Source organism: Trematomus bernacchii, unplaced genomic scaffold (assembly GCF_902827165.1).
Source record: "Trematomus bernacchii unplaced genomic scaffold, fTreBer1.1, whole genome shotgun sequence".
Taxonomy (NCBI): Eukaryota; Metazoa; Chordata; class Actinopteri; order Perciformes; family Nototheniidae; genus Trematomus; species Trematomus bernacchii.
Genome location: NW_022987689.1, coordinates 12,882,426 through 12,904,322, shown reverse-complemented (window position 1 = coordinate 12,904,322; position 21,897 = coordinate 12,882,426). Strand labels below are relative to the sequence as shown.

The following is a 21,897-nucleotide window of genomic DNA, read 5'->3' as shown; positions in this document are numbered from 1 at the left end:
TCTTTTATTTATTTATTTGATATTTGATTAGGGGGAAGTTGTCGCTGGTGACGCTGGGTGGAGGAAGGCGTTGCTCGTCGTTGCTCTCGCTGACTAGAGGAACGGAAAATGGCGGACCTCGAAGACGTTACGCTGGACGGTAGACCGCTCCAGTCCCTTCGAGTTGCGGATTTAAAAGCTGCTCTTGAGGAGAGGGGACTCTCTAAAAGCGGGCAGAAGAATGCACTCATTAAAAGACTCAAAGGGGTAAGTTCTGCGGTGAAAAACGAGAGCACGGCTGCTACGAGCTAACGTTAACGATGAGACGGGCTGATGTTCTCTCGAGGGCCGACGGCTGAGTATCGCTACTGCCGAGCAGCGCAGGAGAGTTACCGCGGTTAACGACCAGCAAACTGAGAAACGCTTCTATATGCACTTTGCTGTGGCTGAGAAGTTGTTTCGATGCATATAATTACACCAACCGTAGCAAGACCTGGAGTTTAAGCAACTTGGGGGCTAATTTCAAAGTGTTTGTCGGGTTAATGTTGTCCTGTTAGCTCGTTGGCTCCTTTGGCTAACGCTGTGATTGAGCGGTGGCCTGGTTAGCTATATTACCGTTTACAGAATCGGTCCCATGCAATGTTGCTGTACATTAGTTTAACCGGGAGGTTGAAGTTACACAAGTGTTTTATTAGTGAACAATGGGCTAACTATTAATGTAAATTGGCGTTATTTGCAATGTTTTAAATTCGACAAGTGTAGCTGTTTTCCGCCAAAATGTGCATTAGTTTTGCTCTCAAATGAATCTCAGATCCATGAGCTGCAAAGGCCCTGGATGAGCGCGTTTGTTTACATTTACATTGCGCCATTAAAGTAGGGAATTCATTCCCTTTTAAGCGGGGGATCCGGGTAATTACCATATATGCGCTGAATTGCGCCATGGAAGCAGCAATTGTGTATACATAAGACCTACCAGCACTAGAAGCATCCACTGACCTCAAATTGATGTACGTTATTATTATTATTTGTATTAGGTGTCACGTGTGTTGTATGTGTTACTGCTTATCACTGCTCAAGATGTTGGAGATTATAACATTACACTTCACAAGAGCATGCTTTTTGCTTTCCCTCATAGACTGAGTCTCCAATGCCTTGTTTCATTTAACCTTATGTCTTTTATGTTTCTTGTTGGCTTCAGACCAGGAAACTCACTTAAATGTTAATCTCTTCTCTCTATGCCATGTATCAAGAGTTTCATTCACCACATTTTAAATAATTTAGAGAGTGGCTTAAAAAAAAGTTGGTCCCATCTATGATGATAGCATTCTGAAAAGAATGACACATAAAAGTTTGCAAATATTGGCATTTATAAGGAAAACGAGTAATTCATAAAGTAGACAATAGCTATGTGGTCAAAAATATTCCACACCTGTATAATTTATGTATATTTAATGTTCAAAGGCACTAGTGTCAACTGTAATAACCCTGGGAAATAACTGATATTTATTTACACCTAATAAAATGTCTTGCATCTCATTAACAGGCCCTCATGCTGGAGAATCTGCAGAGGACCTCAACCAATCACATCGGACTGCAGCCAAACTCACAGGTAAGTGTCTTAAAGATGCTTTAATCTTTGTGTCAACAACTTAAGCCAGTTCACATACAATCGCCACTTAAATGTATATGACAAATTCCGCCAATACAATACTTGTAAATGTCTTAACTTGATAGTGGCCTTGAAGTCTTCTACCCATCATCATTTTTAATGTTCTCTGTAGATTGGAGAAGAAATGAGCCAGAACAGCTTCATCAAGCAGTATCTGGCTAAACAACAGGAGCTCCTGAGGCAGCGGCTCGAGAGAGAGGCCCGTGAAGCATATGACACTAATGGTAAGTGTTGTACGAATCCACCATTGCAACCCAGTTTGGTACTGAAACTGTTTACATCTAGGGTGCATACGGTTTTTGCGTAATTATAGGTTTTTGTCTTTTGTCAACAGATCAAGAGGACCACACAGAAGTTAATAACAGTACACCATGCCCTCCTCCAGCCCAGGTCAGTCATCACTTTCTTTTCTTACCTGTGGATTCAGGTCACATTCTCTTAATCTTTTTGTTTGAAGTTTCAAATATTTGGCACATTTGAAAGGTACTTGCTGGTATGAATTGCAATGCCAAAATAGGTGTCAGGAAGCGTAATGGTTGTCTACCAATTGGAAGGTTGATGGTTAAATCCCCAGCCCCTGCAATCCACATGTTGATGTGTCCTTGGGCAAGATACTTAACCCCCAAATTGCCCAGATGAATGGCTTAATGTTGAGATGTTTATGTAAAGCGGTTTGAGCGTTCAGAAAGACTGGAAAAGTTATATATTAATGCAGTCCATATACTATCCATTTAACCCCTTTCTCTCCTCACCAGGAAGCCCCGCCACCATTGGCTGAGCAGCACAAGCCACCCGGCCCCTCCGGTGGAGAGGGATTGTTTGGGGCAGCGAACGAGGCAGAGGGTAACAGAAACCAGGAAGCCCACATGTCCGGTCCTCCTGCGTCTGGCTCTGTGGCCATGCGCGTTCCTGTCGCAGAGCACCGACCAGAAAGGGGGTCCGCCTCCAACCAAGTCGCAGCTGACAGCAACGATGACGACAGTGATGACGGAGACGAGGATGGCGACAACGACGATTGGGAAGGAGGCGCTCGCAGGAGAAGCAACAGAGAGCCGGCCAGAGCTCCTGCGTCCAGAGAGAGGTCCGGAGCCCCCTGTCAACCCCCTCCGCAACACATGCCTTCCCTTCTATCCCCTCAACTCCGCCAGCCAACACCTCCTCCCTCCCCACCTCCAGAGTTATCATTCCCCTTGCCGGACACCCCTAAACAGAGCCCCCCAAGTCCAGATGTAGCTGCAGCTGGGCGTTCGTCCAGTACTTCCAGCTCCGGCTCCTCCAGCAGCGACAGCCGCAGCAGCAGCCCGGAGCCGCAGAGGAGTGCCGAGCGCAAGCCCGGCCCGCTGACCCTTCTGGCCCGCAAAATGGAGTCAGAAGGTGCTTTCTCTGGAGCGGGTTGGCACCGCGCCGCCGGTGTTGAAGGCGACGGCAGAGGGCCTTTAGAGGGTCTGGTTTCTGCCATAACCCACACAGCCAATGCGGCAGGGCACATGTCCTTTTCCACGATTCCAGGCATCCCAGGAGCATATCCGGCCCATATTCAAGCACCCGTGAGTGTGCTCAAGGCCACCGCAACAGAAGAGAGGGACAGAGAGAGGGACTCTCAGTTGGAAAGAGAAAAGGCCCTTGAGCTGGAAAGGCAAGAGAAACAGAGAAAAGAGTGGGCCATGGAGGAAGAGCGGGAAAGGGCCTTTGCACTGGCTTTAGAAAGAGAGGAACGAGAAAAGGCTTTGCAGCGCGAGAGAGAGCTTGCTCTAGAGCGAGAGAGACAGGTGAGGGAACTCGCTTTGGCTAAAGAGAGGGAAGAACGAGAGCGAGCCTTCGCACAAGAGCTGGAGAGACAGAGGTCCCTGGAGCAGGAGCGTCTGCAGAGAGAAAGGAAAGAGAGGGAGAAGCGAGAGAGGGAAGAAATGGAGAGGGCCATAGAGCAGGAAAGAGCCAGGGCTTTGGAGCAGGAAAGGAAAGAGAGAGAAAGGGCTCTGGAGCAAGAGAGGCTACAGAGGGAACGAGCTCTGGAGGCTGAGAGGATCGAGAGAGAAATGGCTTTGGAGCAGGAGAGGCTGGAAAGGGAAAGGTTTGAGAGGGAGAAAGCCATCGAGCAAAAAAGACTAGAAATGGAGAGAGCTCTGGAGCAGGAGAGACTCGAGAGGGAGAAAGCCATAGAGAAGGAGAGAAGAGAAAGAGCTATAGAGCAGGAAAGGTTGGAGCGGGAGAGAGCCCAAGAGCAACAGAGGTTAGCGCTCGAGAGAAAGGAAAAGGAGAGAATCGAGAGAGAGAAAGTGTTGGAGCAAGAAAGGAAAGAGAGGGAAAGGGCATTGGAACAGGAGGAGAAGGAGAGATTTGAAGCTCTGGAACGGGAGAGGAAGGAGAAGGAGAGATTTGATGCTCTGGAACGGGAGAGGAAGGAGAGATTTGAAGCTCTGGAACGGGAGAGGAAGGAGAAGGAGAGATTTGATGCTCTGGAACGGGAGAGAAAGGAGAAGGAGAGATTTGAAGCTCTGGAACGGGAGAAGGAGAGATTTGAAGCTCTGGAACGGGAGAGGAAGGAGAAGGAGAGATTTGAAGCTCTGGAACGGGAGAGGAAGGAGAAGGAGAGATTTGAAGCTCTGGAACGGGAGAAGAAGGAGAAGGAGAGATTTGAAGCTCTGGAACGGGAGAGGAAGGAGAAGGAGAGATTTGAAGCTCTGGAACGGGAGAGGAAGGAGAAGGAAAGAGCCGAAAAAGAAAGGCTGGACAGGGAGAAGGCTCTAGAGCAGGAGAGATTCGAGAAGGAGAGGCTTGAGAGGGAGAAAGCTCTTGAGCAGGAGAAACTCGAGAGGAAGGAGAAGGAGAGGGCTCTGGAACACGAGAAGCTAGAAAAGGAGAAATCCTTGCAGAAAGAAAAGGAGGCGCAGGAGACAGCCTTGGAACAGGAGAAAGAGAGGGCTAGAATGGCCGAAAAGGAGAGGGAAAGTCACCTCCCTCCGTTCAAACGCGGCCGCGAGCTTGGTTTCACCCCCCTGCCCACTCCTACCCTCCTCTCCACAGGACCGGCCGCAAAGTCATCGGCAGAGGAAGGCGAGAAGGTAGATGCCCATGCTAAATCCAGCATCTCACCAACACCTCTGTCGCCTCAGTCCACATTCAAGAAGTTCCGCTTCCAACGGGAGCCCCCAATTCAATCGTCCTCGCCTTCCATGGTCATCAAGCGGCCCCGTAACTTCTCAGACACCCCCCAGCCCCGGGCCTTAACCGTCTCTGCGCTAACAGAAGTTACACAGCAGGAAGGACCCAAGTCCTCCACCGAACAGGAAGACCCACAGTCTTCCAAGGCGCCCGAGAAGGAGACCCCTATTAGCACCACGAGTCCCAAAAAAGAAGAGGCAAAAAGTCTTGTATTGGCGGACAAAGAAAAAGTGGATTCAGCAAAGATGGAGACAGAATCTGCAGCTAAGGAAGTGGACAAAAGCAAGGGTCCAAGAGAGGATACTGCACAGCGGAGGGGAAGAGAGACAAAGAAGGACGAGAAACATGCAAGAAAACGATCATCGTCTAATGACTCCTCCTCCTCAGAATCCGACTCTGGGTCTTCATCGTCCGGCTCCTCCAGCTCATCAACATCCTCTAGAGAGAAAACCCGTGACACTACAAGGGGTAAAAGGGTAAGTGGTTTGAAAAGAATCCCTCTAATTGGTCCCTGGCATACAGGGCCTATCATGCTGGACATTTTTAATTGTGTTAAATTTGTTTTTTTTCACCGATACGCAGCCCCGTCTCTGAAGTTTTTGGCACTATAGAGTGGCGAAGTTCCGCCCATCTACTTCCGACCCATGGGACCTTATTTCGGAAAAATTATGTATTGAAGTCAATGGGGAGAGAAAGATTATCTTTCGATCCCGTTTGAATTGTGCCACGAATTACACATATGGTGTTTGTCAATCCTTAAAAAATAATTTCCATGTAAAAAAAAAGTCACAGTTTGTCGTAAAACTGTTGAAATATAAGACTATGAAAAATATGCAACTAGAAAGACTACAAATCCCAGAATGCCGGTCCCGCATGCTGGCTCTTACGGAACCGACTAACTCCCCTTGTGTGTATGTACAGCTCTCAACATGCCCAGACTTGTAGTGATTTTCACCTCTTTTAATACTTTTCGCCTCATTCTGAAAGAAAGAAGTGAAATGTGCCAACGTGACGGCCGTCTTGGTGTGTGGTGCGAGACGGGAGATGTAGTTCATTGAGCGGTTTCACACAAAAAAAGTGTTACTTCACAGTTTTACGACACTTTTTTTTTTTTTTTTACTTGGAAAATTATCTTTTAAATTGACAAACATCATATGTGTAATTTGTGGCACAATTCAAACGGGATCGAAAGTTAATCTTTCTCTCGCCATTGACTTCAATACATACTTTTTCTGAAATAAGGTCCAATGGAGGTCCACCGGAAAGGGAGGGACTTTGCCTCTCTATAGTCAGTTTTGTGTGATGTTCTGCCTTATTTATCAATAGTGTAGTGTTTTGAGTCACCCAGAGGGCATTATCAACAGGTGGCCTCCTGTGTTGATAAATAAAAGGTTGGTGGTTGGTTGGTTGGTTAGTTAAAAAAACTAGTATTTTGAGTATGCTTTTGTCCATACCAAGGTTTTGTTGTTCTAGCAAATGTTGCAAGTGTTTTTTGGTTTTAAAAATATCTCTGTTGCTTGTGTCTTTCAGGAAGAGAAACCTAAAAAAGATCTGGCTCAGGCTAAGGGCATAAAGGAAATGCCAAAAGTCTCCCCGAGCAAAGGAGGGTCGTCTGTAGAGAAGAGAAACGTAACTGCTGATGAAGGCCACAACAAGGTCAGTTTCTCATAAACTAAAACACCCCTTATTATTACATCTGTCTCAATTCTCGACATCTTCGCTAGGTAATACTTATTTGAAATCAGGTAATGCTACAAACAAATATCTAGCTTTCTATTTCTGTTTTTTTTTCTTTGGTGATGTTACCCACCGACCTTGACAATGATCATATTATTTCACCTCTTATTCAGTTTCCTTCCCTTTTTAAATCCCCAGAAACCTTTCATTGAAGCACCGACCAGAGAGGAGCCCCAAAGTAAGAAAAAGGACAACGACGGAGAGAAGGAAACAGACAAACAAAGGTTTGCTTTTAAGTCTTAATCTTGTGAAACTCATCCTATACATTGTCTGTGTGTCAGATTAACACACACAGGTGAATGAATCTGTTGTTTTTAGTAATTGCTTAAATCACTTTCTGTTTGTGAAAAGTTATAAGAAAGGTGGTTTGGTCAAAGATAATTTAACTCTTGGTCTGAGCTCTCAGAGTTGGGTACAAGCAAGGTTTATGAATCAAACACCCCCCAACTTTGAGAATATGTATCAGTCTGTTATTAGTTGTTCAAAAGAGCAGTGTGCTTCAACAAAAGGCTTCTCTGCCAGGTTGCTACCTATAACAATGCAAAGGGAAAACAGGATTGTTAGATGTTCATCATTATTTCATTTCCCACCACAAACTCACTCTAGAAGACGAGAAAGACTATACTTTGGAGGAAAAATATAAATATATGTTACTGGCATTGTTGGGCCTGCCTCTGCTTTACAAGATGCAGCGTATGAGTATTTGAGCCAACTCCTGTAACATACTTACCACGCAAACACAAATGAAAATTAGTTTAGTTTAGTTGATGGAAACACATGCTGACTGTCATGAAAGCATAATTACATGTGTATAAGTAGAAGTTAAAAGCCTCATATGAAGCTAACAGGGGAAAAGAGTAATGAATATAAGGTTGTATGGATATTTGTATACACAGGATCTCCATATAGACCATATTCTACTCTATCAGGCAGACTTGGTGGTTTTGTGACCATTCATTTCTCAACAGGAGAGTGAAAACATGTCTTATTAGTCCTGTACAATTAATCGAAATGTATCGAAACTGCAATATGGTCTAGTGATATATCAAAATCGCAGCAAGTGCCATATTTTGGTAAAGGCAAAATATGAGAAAATATCATTTGTAAATAAATATTAAGGTGCTGCAAATAAGTCCCGGCCAACGGATTGGACAGTTGGCAAACAATTGGAATCGACCCCTGACGTTTCCTGACCTAATTATTCTTATTTTTTTAATCTGTTCTAGAAATGATGTGGCACATTTTTCGTAGGTTTACACGTGCTGCTTCATACACGTGTATTACAGCATATCACATAATCCCACTTCAGCTTTAAAATCGGTATGCTTTATGAACACACTACGTCGATGATAAAACGGTGTTGTATAAAAAAACGTAATGACTTTCCCATCAGGCGAGTGATTAGACTGCCTTGAAGCCGGTGTGGTTGAGGAGATACGGGTCCTTTTTTTTGATAGACGATCTTTTTTTCATCCGTTGCAACATGGCTGTGTTCCGACGCTGGCTTTAGCTACAGATGCTGGCCTATGGTTCTCCATACAGCGGCTTAGCTGAACAGAAAACTAGGGGGTTTGTGTGCCGCAGGGTTTGGTTTCAGACATGAATGCGTTCATAGAGGAGTATTCTCCGGTGGAAGGGAGGTAGGAGGGAGAGGGGGGGAGAGGCGGCTCGGTGCGACGCAGTCACATTAGCTACAGTAGCATTAGTACGCTTCGTTTTAACCCGGCGCAGTTTGTCTTAAATGTGTAGTTACCTCCGAAGTACATTTAACTCGAAATGACTGGACATGTTCGCATGAACGCGCATGAGGATGACATGAGAACGTGAGGCGCGCGCTCTTTTGTCAGGTATTGCGTGTCTGTCGGTCGGTCTGCGAGGAGTCTGCTGTGCTCTGCATTCATCGCCTCAGTCCTTTGACCCCATTCAACAATTAACATATCAGTGAAACAACATAGTGACTGTTAAGCTTAACCTTGTTTGTGTGTGTATCTCAGTAGAGTGGATTCATATGCTGAGAATTTGTATGCCTTTTTTTTTTAATTGCTGTTTTTTGTTTCTTATAAGGGAAATCAATATGTATGTTGAGGGTTTCATGACTGTAACTTAAATGTAGTTTAATGAGATTTAGAGGGAGATAAAAGTTGTGCTTTTAAATATTGAATATTTAAATTTTGTAACAAGGTACCTCACAATTTTTCATAAATCTGAACTCTGCTTCTATGAAACTGTTAATACATGTAATTTCACTTGTTCTACCTTGGTAAAAAAATGTCTCTTGTTTTTAAAATAAATATGTACTTTCTTTTATGTGTCTTTCACACTTTTCAGGCAGGTGAAGGAGACTGCCATGGCAGAGCCAGAGAAGCTTCCAGAGACCAGCGAGGAGGTAAGGCACCTGAAGAACCATGAATCATCCTGGGCCTCAAAGCTGTCTGTAGCTCAGGACTTGAGTGGAAGGACCCATTTAATTTGTTTTATAGTTGAATCTTTTATAGTTAAGTTTTTATTAACCAGGATATATTATACAGTATAGAACATTTTACTATATTTTTTTGTTAGAAATATTTTCTTTACAATTAAAATACATATCCACTAGATGACTTTGAGCCCTAATCACAAGTTGTAAAATGTGCTTAGGAAATTTAATTTAATAATATGGATATGGCTATATGTAAAAAAAAAAAAAAATTAAAAAAAAAACTTTTACTGAAACAGCAAGGGTATGTTCTCACTGTGGCTGATATTTAAACCCCAAATGATTGCTTTGTTATAAAGGTGCTCATGCCTCTTCCATTGCCCCTATTGGTACCTGCATACTACCTCTGCCACTACTACTTCTACTACTACTGCTACTGCTGCACCTGTTCCACTGTCCCCAAGAATCCAGAGTTGGCCACAGATAAGCCCCCAAGGCTCAGAGGGACACCCCTGGCAACAAAGGCTGCCTCATTTTCATGGATATGGCTGGCAAGAGCTATTGAATGGACTAGAACATGCAAAGAAGGGGTCGGCTAGTCAACGTTGCCCACCTCTCTTTGCCCTTACCAATTTATTGGGCCTTGTGCCCTTAAAATCAGCATTGAGACGAGATGAACAAGGACTTGTTCTCACATCAAGTCAAGGTTGCTGTGAAACAGTCAGTAGTTTTTGTACTATTTCACTTTGGTACAATCTGAACCCCTTTGCAGAGAAACATGGGGCATCATGGACATGTCATTTGTGAAGCTTGGTGAACTGTCACATGCTTGACAGAGGACATTTTGGATTCGGTTTACTCTCTTGGAATGGGATTCAGAAATCAAGACATCTCTTTGATACTAAAAGCATTTTTAAAGAAACCAAAGCTTTTGCCTGGACTTGATAAGATTGATTTGAACTGAAGAAGGACTTAACGTTTTGGTTTCGTTTCTACAACAACCTTCTGCAGATTTTTCGCAAACGTACGACTTTTCGTGCTCTACGCCATGAACAGTGCCTTAAAGAACTGAACACTAACATCAAGTTTTGGGAATTGTGTGCACAATGACTTTTAACCGCCTCCAACACCTGGCCTTCAACTCATTGGACTCATTGTTGTTACAAGAGCCTGCCACACTTTGCAAGACTAATGCCAAAACACCTGAGGATGACTGCTTCGGCCAAAAGCATTTCAAAGCCCCTACTCAAATGAACTCTTGATCCCATCCTGCCAGCAAGCACGCTTTCAGATTTCCATCCAAACATCTCAGCCACCTTTGATTGGACCCTTGTTGCCTAGATACAGTACATGCAGTCGTGATTGGGCCATTTCCAAACCAGTAAGGATCAGGTGTCAGTGGTACCAGGGAATAAGTAGACGTTTACTCAATGTTATATTTCATAGTTATTTAGAAATTAAATGCATAGTTTCCAGTCATACTATATAGTCTTTGCTGCGAGTAGCAGCGTTGAAAAGTCTTATCCTATTTATAGACACTGCAGTTTAATCAAAATTGTTGTCATCTTTAACCATAGTCAATTCCTGTGAAACTAGTTGGAGTTTTATAGAAGTAACAAGAATCTAAACTGCAATATTTCAACCAGTTACTTTTTCTCTATGATGGAGACTGCAACAGTTTTATCCTCAAGCAAGTTATAATCGATAATCTTTACATTTAGATTTTGAAATGATTATGAATGGCATGCACTTAACTACCAGTACAGTAGAAAAACCGCGTGCTGCCATTCAGTAGGCTTGAATTTAAAAAAAAAATACATTTCACAGCAGTTTCTGTCTCCACTCTCAGCCCCAGCTTCCTGTTATTGTTCCACCTTTCCTCCAACCTGTCCTTGACCACTTGGTGGCAGCTTCTCACCTCACCCATGTTTGGGGTTGTTTTTATCTTCTTGTGTTACAGACACCAAAGGCCTTCTCAACTCGTAAGATCTCTATCAGCAGTAAGTACACCCTCCCTACTTGCTCTCTTTACCAACGATTATAATTAGGGATGTGTAGTGTATTTATATCTTGACATTTAGTGGTCTAAACCAGCACCAGTGAAATACCACAATTCTCGATGACTAGTCAATACCCAAAATCATCCCACGTGCTTCAAAATGCACTCCATTTTTATTGTTTGAGTACTTTTGCTATTAAGAAAATTCTCTTCAAACAGTAAACTGGAATGGATTTTTGCCAAAGACAACATTACATTTGAACACATAGTAACATTATAATTGACCTTGGTCCATTACACAATTTTACTAAATAGTGCTTCAATGCACCTTAATACAAGTCAGTAGCACCGCTAGTAGGGCTGTGCAATTAATCGTATTTTAATCGCAATTACGATTTTGGCCTGCCACAATTACGAAAACAACATAATCGAAAAAAACAATTATTTTGCTTTGCTAGGTTGTGACGGTGCACTGCAACATATTTGATCTAATTTAATTTTGGTCTCATTTATTTGTATTTATCATATTTATATATGTTTAGTAGCTTGTGGAAGTGCGCTCCAAAATATTTGTTGTATTTATTTTGATATTATTTATTTAAATGTCTCATTTAATTTATTTTTGTATTGGTTTTTCAGTTGAATTATACGTTCAGGGTAATCAACAGTTAAAAAGATACTGTTCAAATGATTATTTGTATTTGTTTTAAAGTCAATGAATAATCGTATTTAATAATCGTGATATCAATTATTGACCCAAATAATCGTGATTATGATTTTTGCCATAATCGCACAGCCCTAACCGCTAGTTCCAATTATAACCACTAACATTCACTAGCTGTATTCCTGCTGATTTGAACCCAACACAACATTAACATGGGAAACATGTATAGTCTCCTGGACAAGGTATTGTGAGAAGAGCTGGAGAGAAAAAAAAGGGGCTAGAGAAAATCTGTGGTCCAGGACACATAGCCAGACTTTGCTTAAGGAGCCAATAAAAGCAGTCTAAATGTAAACTATTTCGCAGTGTATGCGCGAAAAACGACTGCCACATTTTCAGAATAATTACACCAACTTGGTCCCTTAGTATTAGTTTTCATGACATGCCTCTTTATAACTGATCATTAGGTTTGGTTTTGTGCACCTTTTTTTAATAATGTATATTGTAAGTGTTAAAGGGCAATATTTGTAAAGGAAAATCTAAAAAATCTTGAACGTTGATCGCATGAACATCCATAGTTTAAAGAAAACGTTGCTACAACGCTGATTTGCAAGCTAAGGCTGTATACAACATGTGCCAAAGGATTAAATTAGGTTTTTTTTTTTTCTTGTCTTACCAGGCAGTAAATCGTCCCCGGGCACCGGCGGTGCAGAGGGCGAGCAGGACTCTGGGGCTGCAGCCGGGCGCAAGAGGAGGTGGGGATCCAGCACAGCCGTCACCGCCAAGAAACCTTCCTTCAGCATCACCACGGAGTCACTGAAGGTATTTGCATATTAGTAGAGGGCTGTTCGCACCAAGAACAAGAACTATAAAGTTGGTTATTCGAACTCAAGTGAAATGTCAGAGCCCCTGCTAAATCTTAAACAAAAGTAGCAAACGATATCGTATGACTCACTTTAAGAGCAATATGATGAACGATATACACAAAAAAATACTTCTGTAGTATAATAGGTGTTCTTGTTCCACGCAGGAAGTCGGATTTGGTCTTTAAACATTTATTCTATCAATAATAACTCTTTTGCCTTGCCCCCATGGTGCTAAAAGACGCACAGCTGTGGTCGTTTTATTATCATTTTTTCCAAATCTTTCCAAAGCAGCCCTACTTGAAATGTTTAATTCTTGGTGTAGACAGCACTTAGCGCTGATATTGAGTTGTGGTTGCTAGTAATGCTTTTTAGACAGATAAATGCACTATGAGGCACTTGCCAGGTCTCTGTCTTATTTGTTGAATATAGGCACACATTCATCTTGTGATTTATCTCCGTTCTTTCCCCTTCAGTCTCTGATCCCAGACATTCGTCCGTGCCTCGGTCAGGAGGCCATAGTGGACCTGCACCCAGAGGAAGCCGCCCTCTCCGGTGCTGAGGAAGAAGAGAGGGAGCGCTCTGACCAGGACCTACAGATCCGACGAACCGTCACACAGGTCGGTATACCACGGTTTAAAATGCAAAGCACTATTTGAACATGAATTTCCTCAAGAGCTTTTTTTGTTTATAAACATTTTGCAGGTGGTGCACCCGGAGAGCCAGGAGAATGGACAGAAGGAGGTGAAGAGGAGCAAACACGAGGACTCGGAGGAGGAGGATGTGCAGGGAGACAAAGAGAGGACAAGAGCGCACGAGGAGAAGGACAGGAACGTGATGGAAACCCAGTCTCCATCACACACTAGCCGTGATGTAGAAATGAACACTGGTAATGGAAACTTTAAAAGATCTTCTTCATCCAGCATTAAACTCAGAAAAATTTCAAAGTCAGCCCAGTACCTTACACGCTGCGTTGACATCCAGTTGTATCTTTCTGACATTTTGTTGATTATTGTATGTTCTTGGTTCCAGTGACCCCAGGCGACACCCTCATCCGTCGCTCCATCAGCCAGCAGAAAACGGGTGTTTCCATCACAATCGATGACCCTGTTCGCACGGCCCGGCAGCCCTCTCCACCCCGCGGCAAAGTCTCCAGCATCGTTCACATCAGCAACCTGGTAAGAGAAAACTGGCCTAAATAGTCCAGAAATCAACAGCCAGGCCCTCTATTGTTTTTTACTGAAGACGCTTATTGACCTCCTTTTTATATAGGTGCAGGCTTATTTGTTTCTAAAGGTCTAGATTTCTATTATATACTTTTAGTATCAACCAATAATGTCGGAAGACCTAATCAAACACAGAAATGTTATATTTTTCTGTAAAGCCACAATGAAATGCATAAAAGACTTCTGTGGCATTGAAGCATGATATGTATGTGAGGCTTTGGCAGGTTATAAGGATTTGTCCTTTTTATCTAAGAATAATTCAAATGATGCCATGATTGTCCCTAAAATGCACCTCAAGAACAGTGACGTTCAGGACAGATTTGACCCGGATCACCTATCAAGCACCTGTTCTTATAACCTCACAATTTCCTCAATGTACAGTTTTTATTCATGTTCATCTTTATGCTGTTTACAACATGCATGTTGTGATAAGTGCTCTGTTATCATTTGTTTAGGTGAGGCCGTTCACTCTGGGGCAACTGAAGGAGCTGCTCAGCAGAACCGGCACCCTGGTGGAAGAGGGCTTCTGGATCGACAAAATCAAGTCTCACTGCTTCGTCACCGTGAGTTGTTGCTACTGGTAGATCTGCGTCGGACTGCTTTTGCCCCCCCGATGTTTTTCTCTGTCTTAACATCTTTTTCTGTGTTTAGTACTGCAGCTCAGAGGAGGCCGTCGCTACTCGTGCAGCTCTCCACGGAGTGAAATGGCCTCAGAGCAACCCAAAAGTCCTTAGTGTAGACTTCTGCCAGCAGGATGAGGTAGGACCTTATTGTTATTTGTCTTTATTTGTTCTTACTCCCACAATGCTAAGCCATCTGTAGCCTGAGCGTATCTCTGCTTTGTAGTTGGACTTCCAAAAAGGCTTGGCCGACCGACCCGGAGCAGAGGAGCCCGGCGCCGGCCGCGGCCGAGCGTCCGGCCTGCCCTCTCTCTTCCCCGAGCGAGAACAGTGGGCCGAGCGCGAGCGAGAGATGGAGCGCCGAGAGAAGGCCAGGGCGGAGCGGGAGTGGGACCGCGACAAGGTCCGAGACTTCGGGAAACCCGGCGAGGAGAAGGAGGGAGACCCCCAGAGGTCACTCTCCAAAGAGAAACGCCGCAAAGAGAGGGCGGAGGGCAAGGAAAAGAAGAAAGGTGAGACAAGACTATTTGCTACATTATGTAAAAACACTGGGTAGAACGGAAGCAGTTAAGTTACTCGTTCAATAACAGAAAATGAATCTTTAATTATTTTTGATAATGCTTAATTCAATTCATTAAAATTCCAAGCTAAACTGTTAATTGTTTCCACCTTGAGCTTTTTGATAGTGTCACTAGTTTATAAAACAAACGTTTGATTCAGATATAATGGCTGATAAATAAGCACTTGGAGCTCTAACGTTTATGTTTCTTTGCAGATAAAACAGCTGAGGATCCTCCGGCAAAGCTGCTTGATGATCTTTTCCGCAAAACTAAAGCAGCTCCTTGCATATACTGGCTTCCACTTACAGACGACAATGTGAGACACACAGAAGTTAATGCTCAACTATTGTTACACAGCCTAGATATCTAATCAAGACTGCACTTAAAGACTTCAATTATTCATCTGTGCATTCTTCTTCGTTGCAGATCGCTCAACGGGAAGCGGCCAGAGCAGAACGGATGAAGGTGCGCGAGAAACGGAGGAAGGAGCGAGATGAGGAGGAGGAGTTGAAAAAAAGGGAAGAGGAGCGCAAGGAGAGGGTGAAACCTGCAGGCGGCCAAACTGCAGAGCGGAGCGAGGGTGAGAAGGAGAAGGAGAAAGAGAAGGAGAAGGAGAAGAGCAGGGACAGAGAGAGAGACAGAGGTAGGGAGAACGACAAACGGAGGGATGGTTACCGTAGGCCAGAAGGCCGCGGGGCCGGCGGGGGCCGACGCTCCCGCAGCCGCAGCGACCCTCGAGACAGGCGGCGTTAACGGCCAATCAACTGACGGGACTGAGACCACACCCTCTTCCATTTGCCTTTCACTACATGTACTTTGTTACAACTAAGATCCAATAGAGGACCAACTGATGTCGCCACCATCTCTCAAATTGTCACCTTTTTTAAACAAGCACATCCGCACCTACACGCAGTCGGGCTTAAAAGGGGACCATGGTTTTGTTGCAGTGTTGTTTCCCAGAGTGCCGTGCGTGGCGCTTCTGTCAAGATTCGATATATTTTCTTTATACGTTTGCCTCTCTTCTTCTTAAGTTTTTTGTCTTGACGGTTTCGCAGTATGACACGCTGGGTTATTTTAATAATTTCCCGCCATATGTTCCCCATTCGCCCCCAAAGTGTAGATGCCAATTATGATTTGCAATCACTTGTCGTTGCCTCTGTGTTTTGAACAGCTCTGAAATCTGGATGAGGAATCCTTTTGTTGCTGCATGTAGTCCAGGCTCTTCTTGCCAGCCCTGCCTAAAGAGAAAACTGTCCTCCGTGCAGAGGCTTGCATAAATCTGAAAATATTGGAATAGGTGTGTTTGGCATTTTGTACAGACATATAAGTTTAATTCAAAATCAAGTCTTTTAAATGAGGCAGCTCTGGGGTATTTTTGGACAGGTGTGGAATGACTTCTAAGGCAATGCAGGGTTCCTCTCTCCCTCTGTTTAGTTAAGAGATGAGACGATTCTCTGTCTGTCACGCCTGTCACAAGTTATGATTATGTACGTATCATCGCTTCTCTTCTTCCTCCTCTTCCTCTTCCTCCTCCCTGTAGCGTCAAGGGGGGGAGGTTGCATTATGAGTTTTCTCAACAATGGTTTTAATATTGTTTTTTTAATCTTTATTTTATCATGTTAGTAAAAATGTTTTTGTTTTGTTTTTTATTTCTTCTTTGAGTACGCCTATCAGTGGTGAATGTACAAATAATAAAAATTGAAATTTGAAATTACTGTGACGTTTTTTTCCCCCATTCTCCCTGCTAATTGGATTTGTAGTGAAATTATTAATTTGGTCTGGTTGCAAAAATTAGAATTTCTAACTAATTACTGGGTTTTAAGTTCAAGCACATTTAGATCTGCGGTAACACTTATAATCCACAAGATGTCAGTCACACCACATGACCGGGGCCAGAGTGGAATGACTTTATCCAGTCAAGTACAAACTAGGACTTTAAGGGAAATAATGCTTTATTCAGGATACAGCAGAACATTCCACTATCTCTATATTGGAGAACTTTTCCTTAAATGTCATGTCTAGGTGATTAGCCTTGTGCATTAGCTGTTGTGGTTTCCTCCAAGTCAGGAGTGATACCTTCCCTTCCTTCACTCTGCTGTAAATACCATAGAGGAGGAGAAGTATCTTGTATTCGCCCTCTTCTGTTCCCTTGTTCCGTCTCTCCGGGCTTGATGTTAATCCTGCAGAGCTCAGCAGTGCTCCTCTGTAATTACAGCCCTATGGTCGCTGAGCAGAACATTTTTCTGCCCTGATGCAACGCAGTGTGTCTGGACTCTGGGAGGACAAGTGAATCCTTCACCCTGCCATCTCTCTGGCAACAAGAACATTTTCTAACTGAGGAGGTGGAATGAGAACACGGAGAAAGATTCTGTCTTTCATCTGCTAATGAATGTTTTATCAAGCAATCATGCGGAGAAAAGCATACACGAGTGTGCGTGTGCTGGGGAGTTAGAGGTTGAAGTTTAGGGCAAAGTGATGATGTGTTGGCCAAATTGAAAGTCAGAAGAGATTGTTTGTGGTGAGACTGAGGACAGTGTGTTAGGGTTATAAAGCAGGACTGCAGTAGAAGAGGGAGCAAGTTGACTGAAAGTGCAATATTGGAAAATGTAGGTTCAAAGTTCTGCTGCAACCCAGCCACACCTTAATTGTTGCTGATTTGTTCTTCCCAGTGAAACAAGTTGAAACATTCACATTGCCCCTTTCACACCGGCGCTTTTCCAGCTCCTGCTCGGAGCTGGAGCTGGAAAAGCGCCGGTTTTTCCTGTTCACACCGCAGCGGCGGCGCGTCATAGCTCCGGAATGCGGTTCACTTCCAGCTCCAAAAAATTGTCGGTCCAGAGCATAGACTGTAGGTGTTTCTCAATCGCGAGTACGCTTGCTTGGTAGCACATGTCTGCCGAGCATCTTGCTTCAGAAGCGAGTCAAGAATACTTCCTGCCATTCGGAAAACGAAGTGTGGAACAGGCTAGCAAGTGTGCAGGTGTGCGTCATATGAGAGGCCCCGCCTTACATCTTCCGCCACAGATTTGAGGAAATTGGTCCGTGCGCAAAGCATTGTGGGGATTTTAAGGCCGCGAAGTCTACTCATGTGCACACTCGATATTTCTCCAAACGGAGTACGCCGGGCTCGGTAGATTTCCAAGTATACTGGAGATTGGAATAGTACTTCGGCGGCACTCGATGACGTAGTATGCTTGAAATAGTGGCTCGGAAGCAGCTTTACTCGCGATTGAGAAACACCCAGAATATATAAAGGTCCAGAGGCAAGAGCTTCGGAGCTATGACGCGGCGTCGCTTACGTCGAGGCGTGCAGGAAACCTTACTTTGACCATCCGTTCGCTGTTATTGATCATTGTGGAGATACATGGGCTGTACAGGTTGTCATGTCCGACTATCACAAGTAGAATCATAATGAAAAATACGCCGGTAAAATGTGCCTGTAGAAAACGGCTTAGCAAGTAGTCAGTTTAGCTTCGGTTGCTATGCTAACATCACCCATGTTATACCAGAGAAACTTTCATAACAGCGTTGTGATGCCAAACGGCGTCAATTCAGACTGACACACATTCACTTAAGGGGAACTGGGGATATGTATCAGCTGCTTGTGTGACAGTCAGACAGTGAATACTTTAGAGCCGTGTGAGCTAACCTGGAGCTAACGGGAGAATAAACTCCCGTGGAAGAGCAGCCAGCACTGCAGCGGTCGGTAAATGCCGCTGAAACACATTAATAAACAATGAACCACGGCACTCTGGAGAAAAGTATAAGGTTGGAGAAGTCGTTATTTAATTTAATCTGACTTCGTATGATTAAAAGCAACACGATCATCGACCCGACGCAGTCCCCGGCCCGTTGTTGTTGTGGGAGAAAATCAGCGACGTAAACTGTGACGTCATGACGCAGCAGCGGCAGCTCTGGGCAGTGTGAACAGAGCGGGAGCTGAAAAGGGAAGCCGGAGCTGAACCAGAAAAGCTCTCGCTAGGAGCTAGAAAGGGAAAAGCGCTGGTGTGAAAGCCGCAATATACAAAGTTGTTTTAGCAAACGGTTGCCCATTTTTCCAAATTCAGCAGACCGTTAACTATTTCTCATAAAACTGGTGACCTGACAAATTCCAGTACAATATTCCCTCTGCGCTTTTACCTAGCTAGATAACTTTGTCTGCCCTTTAGCACTGGCCAGGTAGAGCAAAGTTGGTTTATCATATATTTTTCCACCCAAAACCGCTGCCTGGACCGAATCTTAGAGGACAACATGTTAAGGTTATTTCCACCAACTTTAACAGATTCTTTGTGTTTTTAAAAGAATAGACTGAGTACACTGAACCAGTGGTCAGAAACCATAGCAAAAGAAACTTGATTTAAAGAAAAACAAAGTAAAAGTTATCAAAAATGACTTTGTTAGTATTTTTGCTGTTCCACAAATCACAGGCTCTGTTTTAAGAGTTTGTTAGAATTAGTGAATAAGTAAGAAGAATCAGCAAGATAAAGTTACTGTTTCCGTCAATGGATCCTGGAGGCTTTAAAAGAGCATGCTTAAGTTATGCCTTCAATAATTTATACGTTATAAGTTATAATAATTGTCCAAATCCCTGTTGGCATTTTCATTATATATTCACTTCAAAGCTAATGCAAGTCATAGCATCGCATGACAAAAGGGGCGAAAATGTGCGTGTCCATCCGGGTGTTATGTTCGCTAATAAAAACCTGTGACTAATGTGGAGACGTTTGTTCCGGGCATGAATGTCAATTTGAACCTTTTCTACTGAGGATAAAAGCAGGTTTTCTGATAGAGTGGGAGAGTAGCTTTTAAAATACTTTTATTTAGCTAATTCCACCAAAGCTGAAAAACTCCTACTGCAGCTTTACCCAGGATTCTCTCTGGTCAGCTCATGACAAGAAAGATAGCGCAGATGAAGAGATGACTAAAACCAATGTTTCCGCATGTGAGGGTGTTTTATAGTACCGCCAGTACCAGCTGGAATACCTCAGTGGACCAGGTGCAGAGTTCAGGTCGTTTGTTAATGCCTCCGTGAACAGCTGAGCATGGCCACTCTCGTGCTGACGGGTGGGCAGTAAAAACAATATGTTTTCGCTCTGTAAGCAGTCCGCCTCCTCCTCTCCTCCCCTCCTTGGTGTAACCACATAGGTCTTTGTGTCCAGCCTTGCGAGGAACTGAGCACAGAGGCCCACAGTGCTCCACTTTCAAAGGCAACCTCTGATGTGGCCTTTCTGATCTCCGCATGGCTCACTGACGTTGCTCTTACTGACTTGAAGGTTTTTTTTCTGTCTCAATCCTATTTACCCAAGAGTTCCCCCCCACTTGCTCTCACACATGGATACTTATCTTTTCTTTGATTCTCTGACTGACTGAAAACTGGCCTGCGTCGTGTTCGGAAAGATGATGAAAGACTGCGATATCTTGACTGTCAGTGTTACCACTCCTTGAAGTTCAAAACTCTCTTGATACATACACACCCTTCCCCCCTCCTCGCTTAGTCCTCCCCTCTTCCCCCCCCCCCTCTTCTTTGCGATGACATGTATGTGCTTATGGAAACCAGATGTGACTTGATGCGATGGAAGAGACACAGAAAAAACAAGCATTAGGTTGTGTGATACTTCATTAACAGACTACAGGAGATGAATGTGTGTGTGTGGGGGGGGGGGGTTCTTGATGCTCCTCTCTTGTGGTATATATCCATATCCTGAGGCCTTGAGCGAAGCAGGGGGGTTTCCTTGCGGATACGGCTGGGTCAGTGCGAGGGTAGCAGGGCTTGGAGAGCCTGAATCAGCATCTCCTTGGGAAACCATGCCATATGAGAAGGGTTTGGAAAAAAGGAGAGAAAAAAAACTAACCTAAAGAAGTTGAAATGTCGAGTGCTGAACTTCCTTGCACCTGTGTTATTTTCTCCCACACAATACCCCTCTCCTCCAACATTGAAAAAGAGTCTTCTCCCACTGTACCACACCCAAGTCAAAGTGCAGACATTGTGTTAAGTCTAACAAAGGCAGGCATGTAGGCTCAAACTAAGGGGGGCAAACGCAGGCAAAACTGCATGGCTAAGAAAACAAAAATCACTAAGCAAACAGTTGGTTAAATAGACGATGAAACTGAGAAAACTGAGATTGGGACGTCTGGGGCTCACAAAATAAAAGTGTAACTAATGAGAAGTTATTTTCCATCCAAAGCTCTGTGTGGAACTAGATGGAAAAATAAGATGCAGACATAACGGAAAAAGCATTAGGTATTGATCCCCCTCTTTAACGAGCCACAGATAAACCGTGTGTGTGAGCGCAGCAGCTCTAAGACCTTGCAGAGTGTGTGGGACCATTTTAAGGTCAACATTTCTCTGTTTTAAAACAATGATTGAACAACAAAGCACATGAAAAGAGAGCAAACCTCTGCCTTCAAAGGTGCAATCAATAACCTTAACGACGGCTATTTATGGTTCACAGGCCCTTTGATGAAATGGAGGGATCGTTAGAGTTATTGGTCACACCTGTGCTCAGGACCATCAGAATATCTGCTGTGAAAAAGTAAATCTTTCATATTCATTACTCGACTGGGACTGCATATCACAGCAGTGTTTATGACTGCTATTAAAAACACAAATGTTCATATCAAATCAGCTTTGGTGGTGATAAAAGAAAAAAAAGGAATGTATAACTAGCTGGGCGGTATGATAAAAAACTCATATCACGGTATTTTTCCAAATTATAACGGTATCACGGTTTATCACGGTATCTATTTATTTTTCAATGATTCAAAATGTATTTGCATTTATACGTTTTTCCTATCATAGGCAGTCCCTCGAAAACCGTACTTTAGACATTTCACCAGCGTTACTTGTTGAAGCAGATCGTATTTTCATACATTCTTGTAAATTACTTGCGTTACCTTCTCGGGCAACCATTTTAGTTCGACAACATATGCAATAAATGTTTGTTTAGTCCACGTCAGAGTTTTGGAATACACAAAACCTCCGGACAAGTTATTCTTGTGTGTCAT

General features: G+C 43.6%; 1 protein-coding gene across 2 annotated transcripts; it reads left to right on the top strand.

The window, feature by feature from the left end:
• The first annotated feature begins 46 nt into the window (after positions 1-46).
• Positions 47-16,603, top strand: acin1a (apoptotic chromatin condensation inducer 1a). Of its 2 annotated transcripts, XM_034137471.1 has the most exons (19): positions 47-246; positions 1,523-1,588; positions 1,761-1,872; positions 1,983-2,038; positions 2,404-3,983; positions 4,056-5,286; positions 6,341-6,466; positions 6,686-6,771; positions 8,876-8,933; positions 10,924-10,963; positions 12,303-12,445; positions 12,963-13,106; positions 13,192-13,375; positions 13,519-13,664; positions 14,168-14,275; positions 14,364-14,471; positions 14,559-14,844; positions 15,108-15,208; positions 15,319-16,603. In XM_034137471.1, the coding sequence occupies exons 1-19, from the start codon at positions 109-111 to the stop codon at positions 15,643-15,645; spliced, it is 5,040 nt and encodes a 1,679-aa protein (XP_033993362.1). In that variant the 5' UTR covers positions 47-108; the 3' UTR covers positions 15,646-16,603. The 2 variants fall into 2 exon arrangements, with proteins under 2 accessions (XP_033993362.1, XP_033993361.1); XM_034137470.1 differs by having other exon boundaries at positions 2,404-5,286.
• Positions 16,604-21,897: the final 5,294 nt, after the last annotated feature.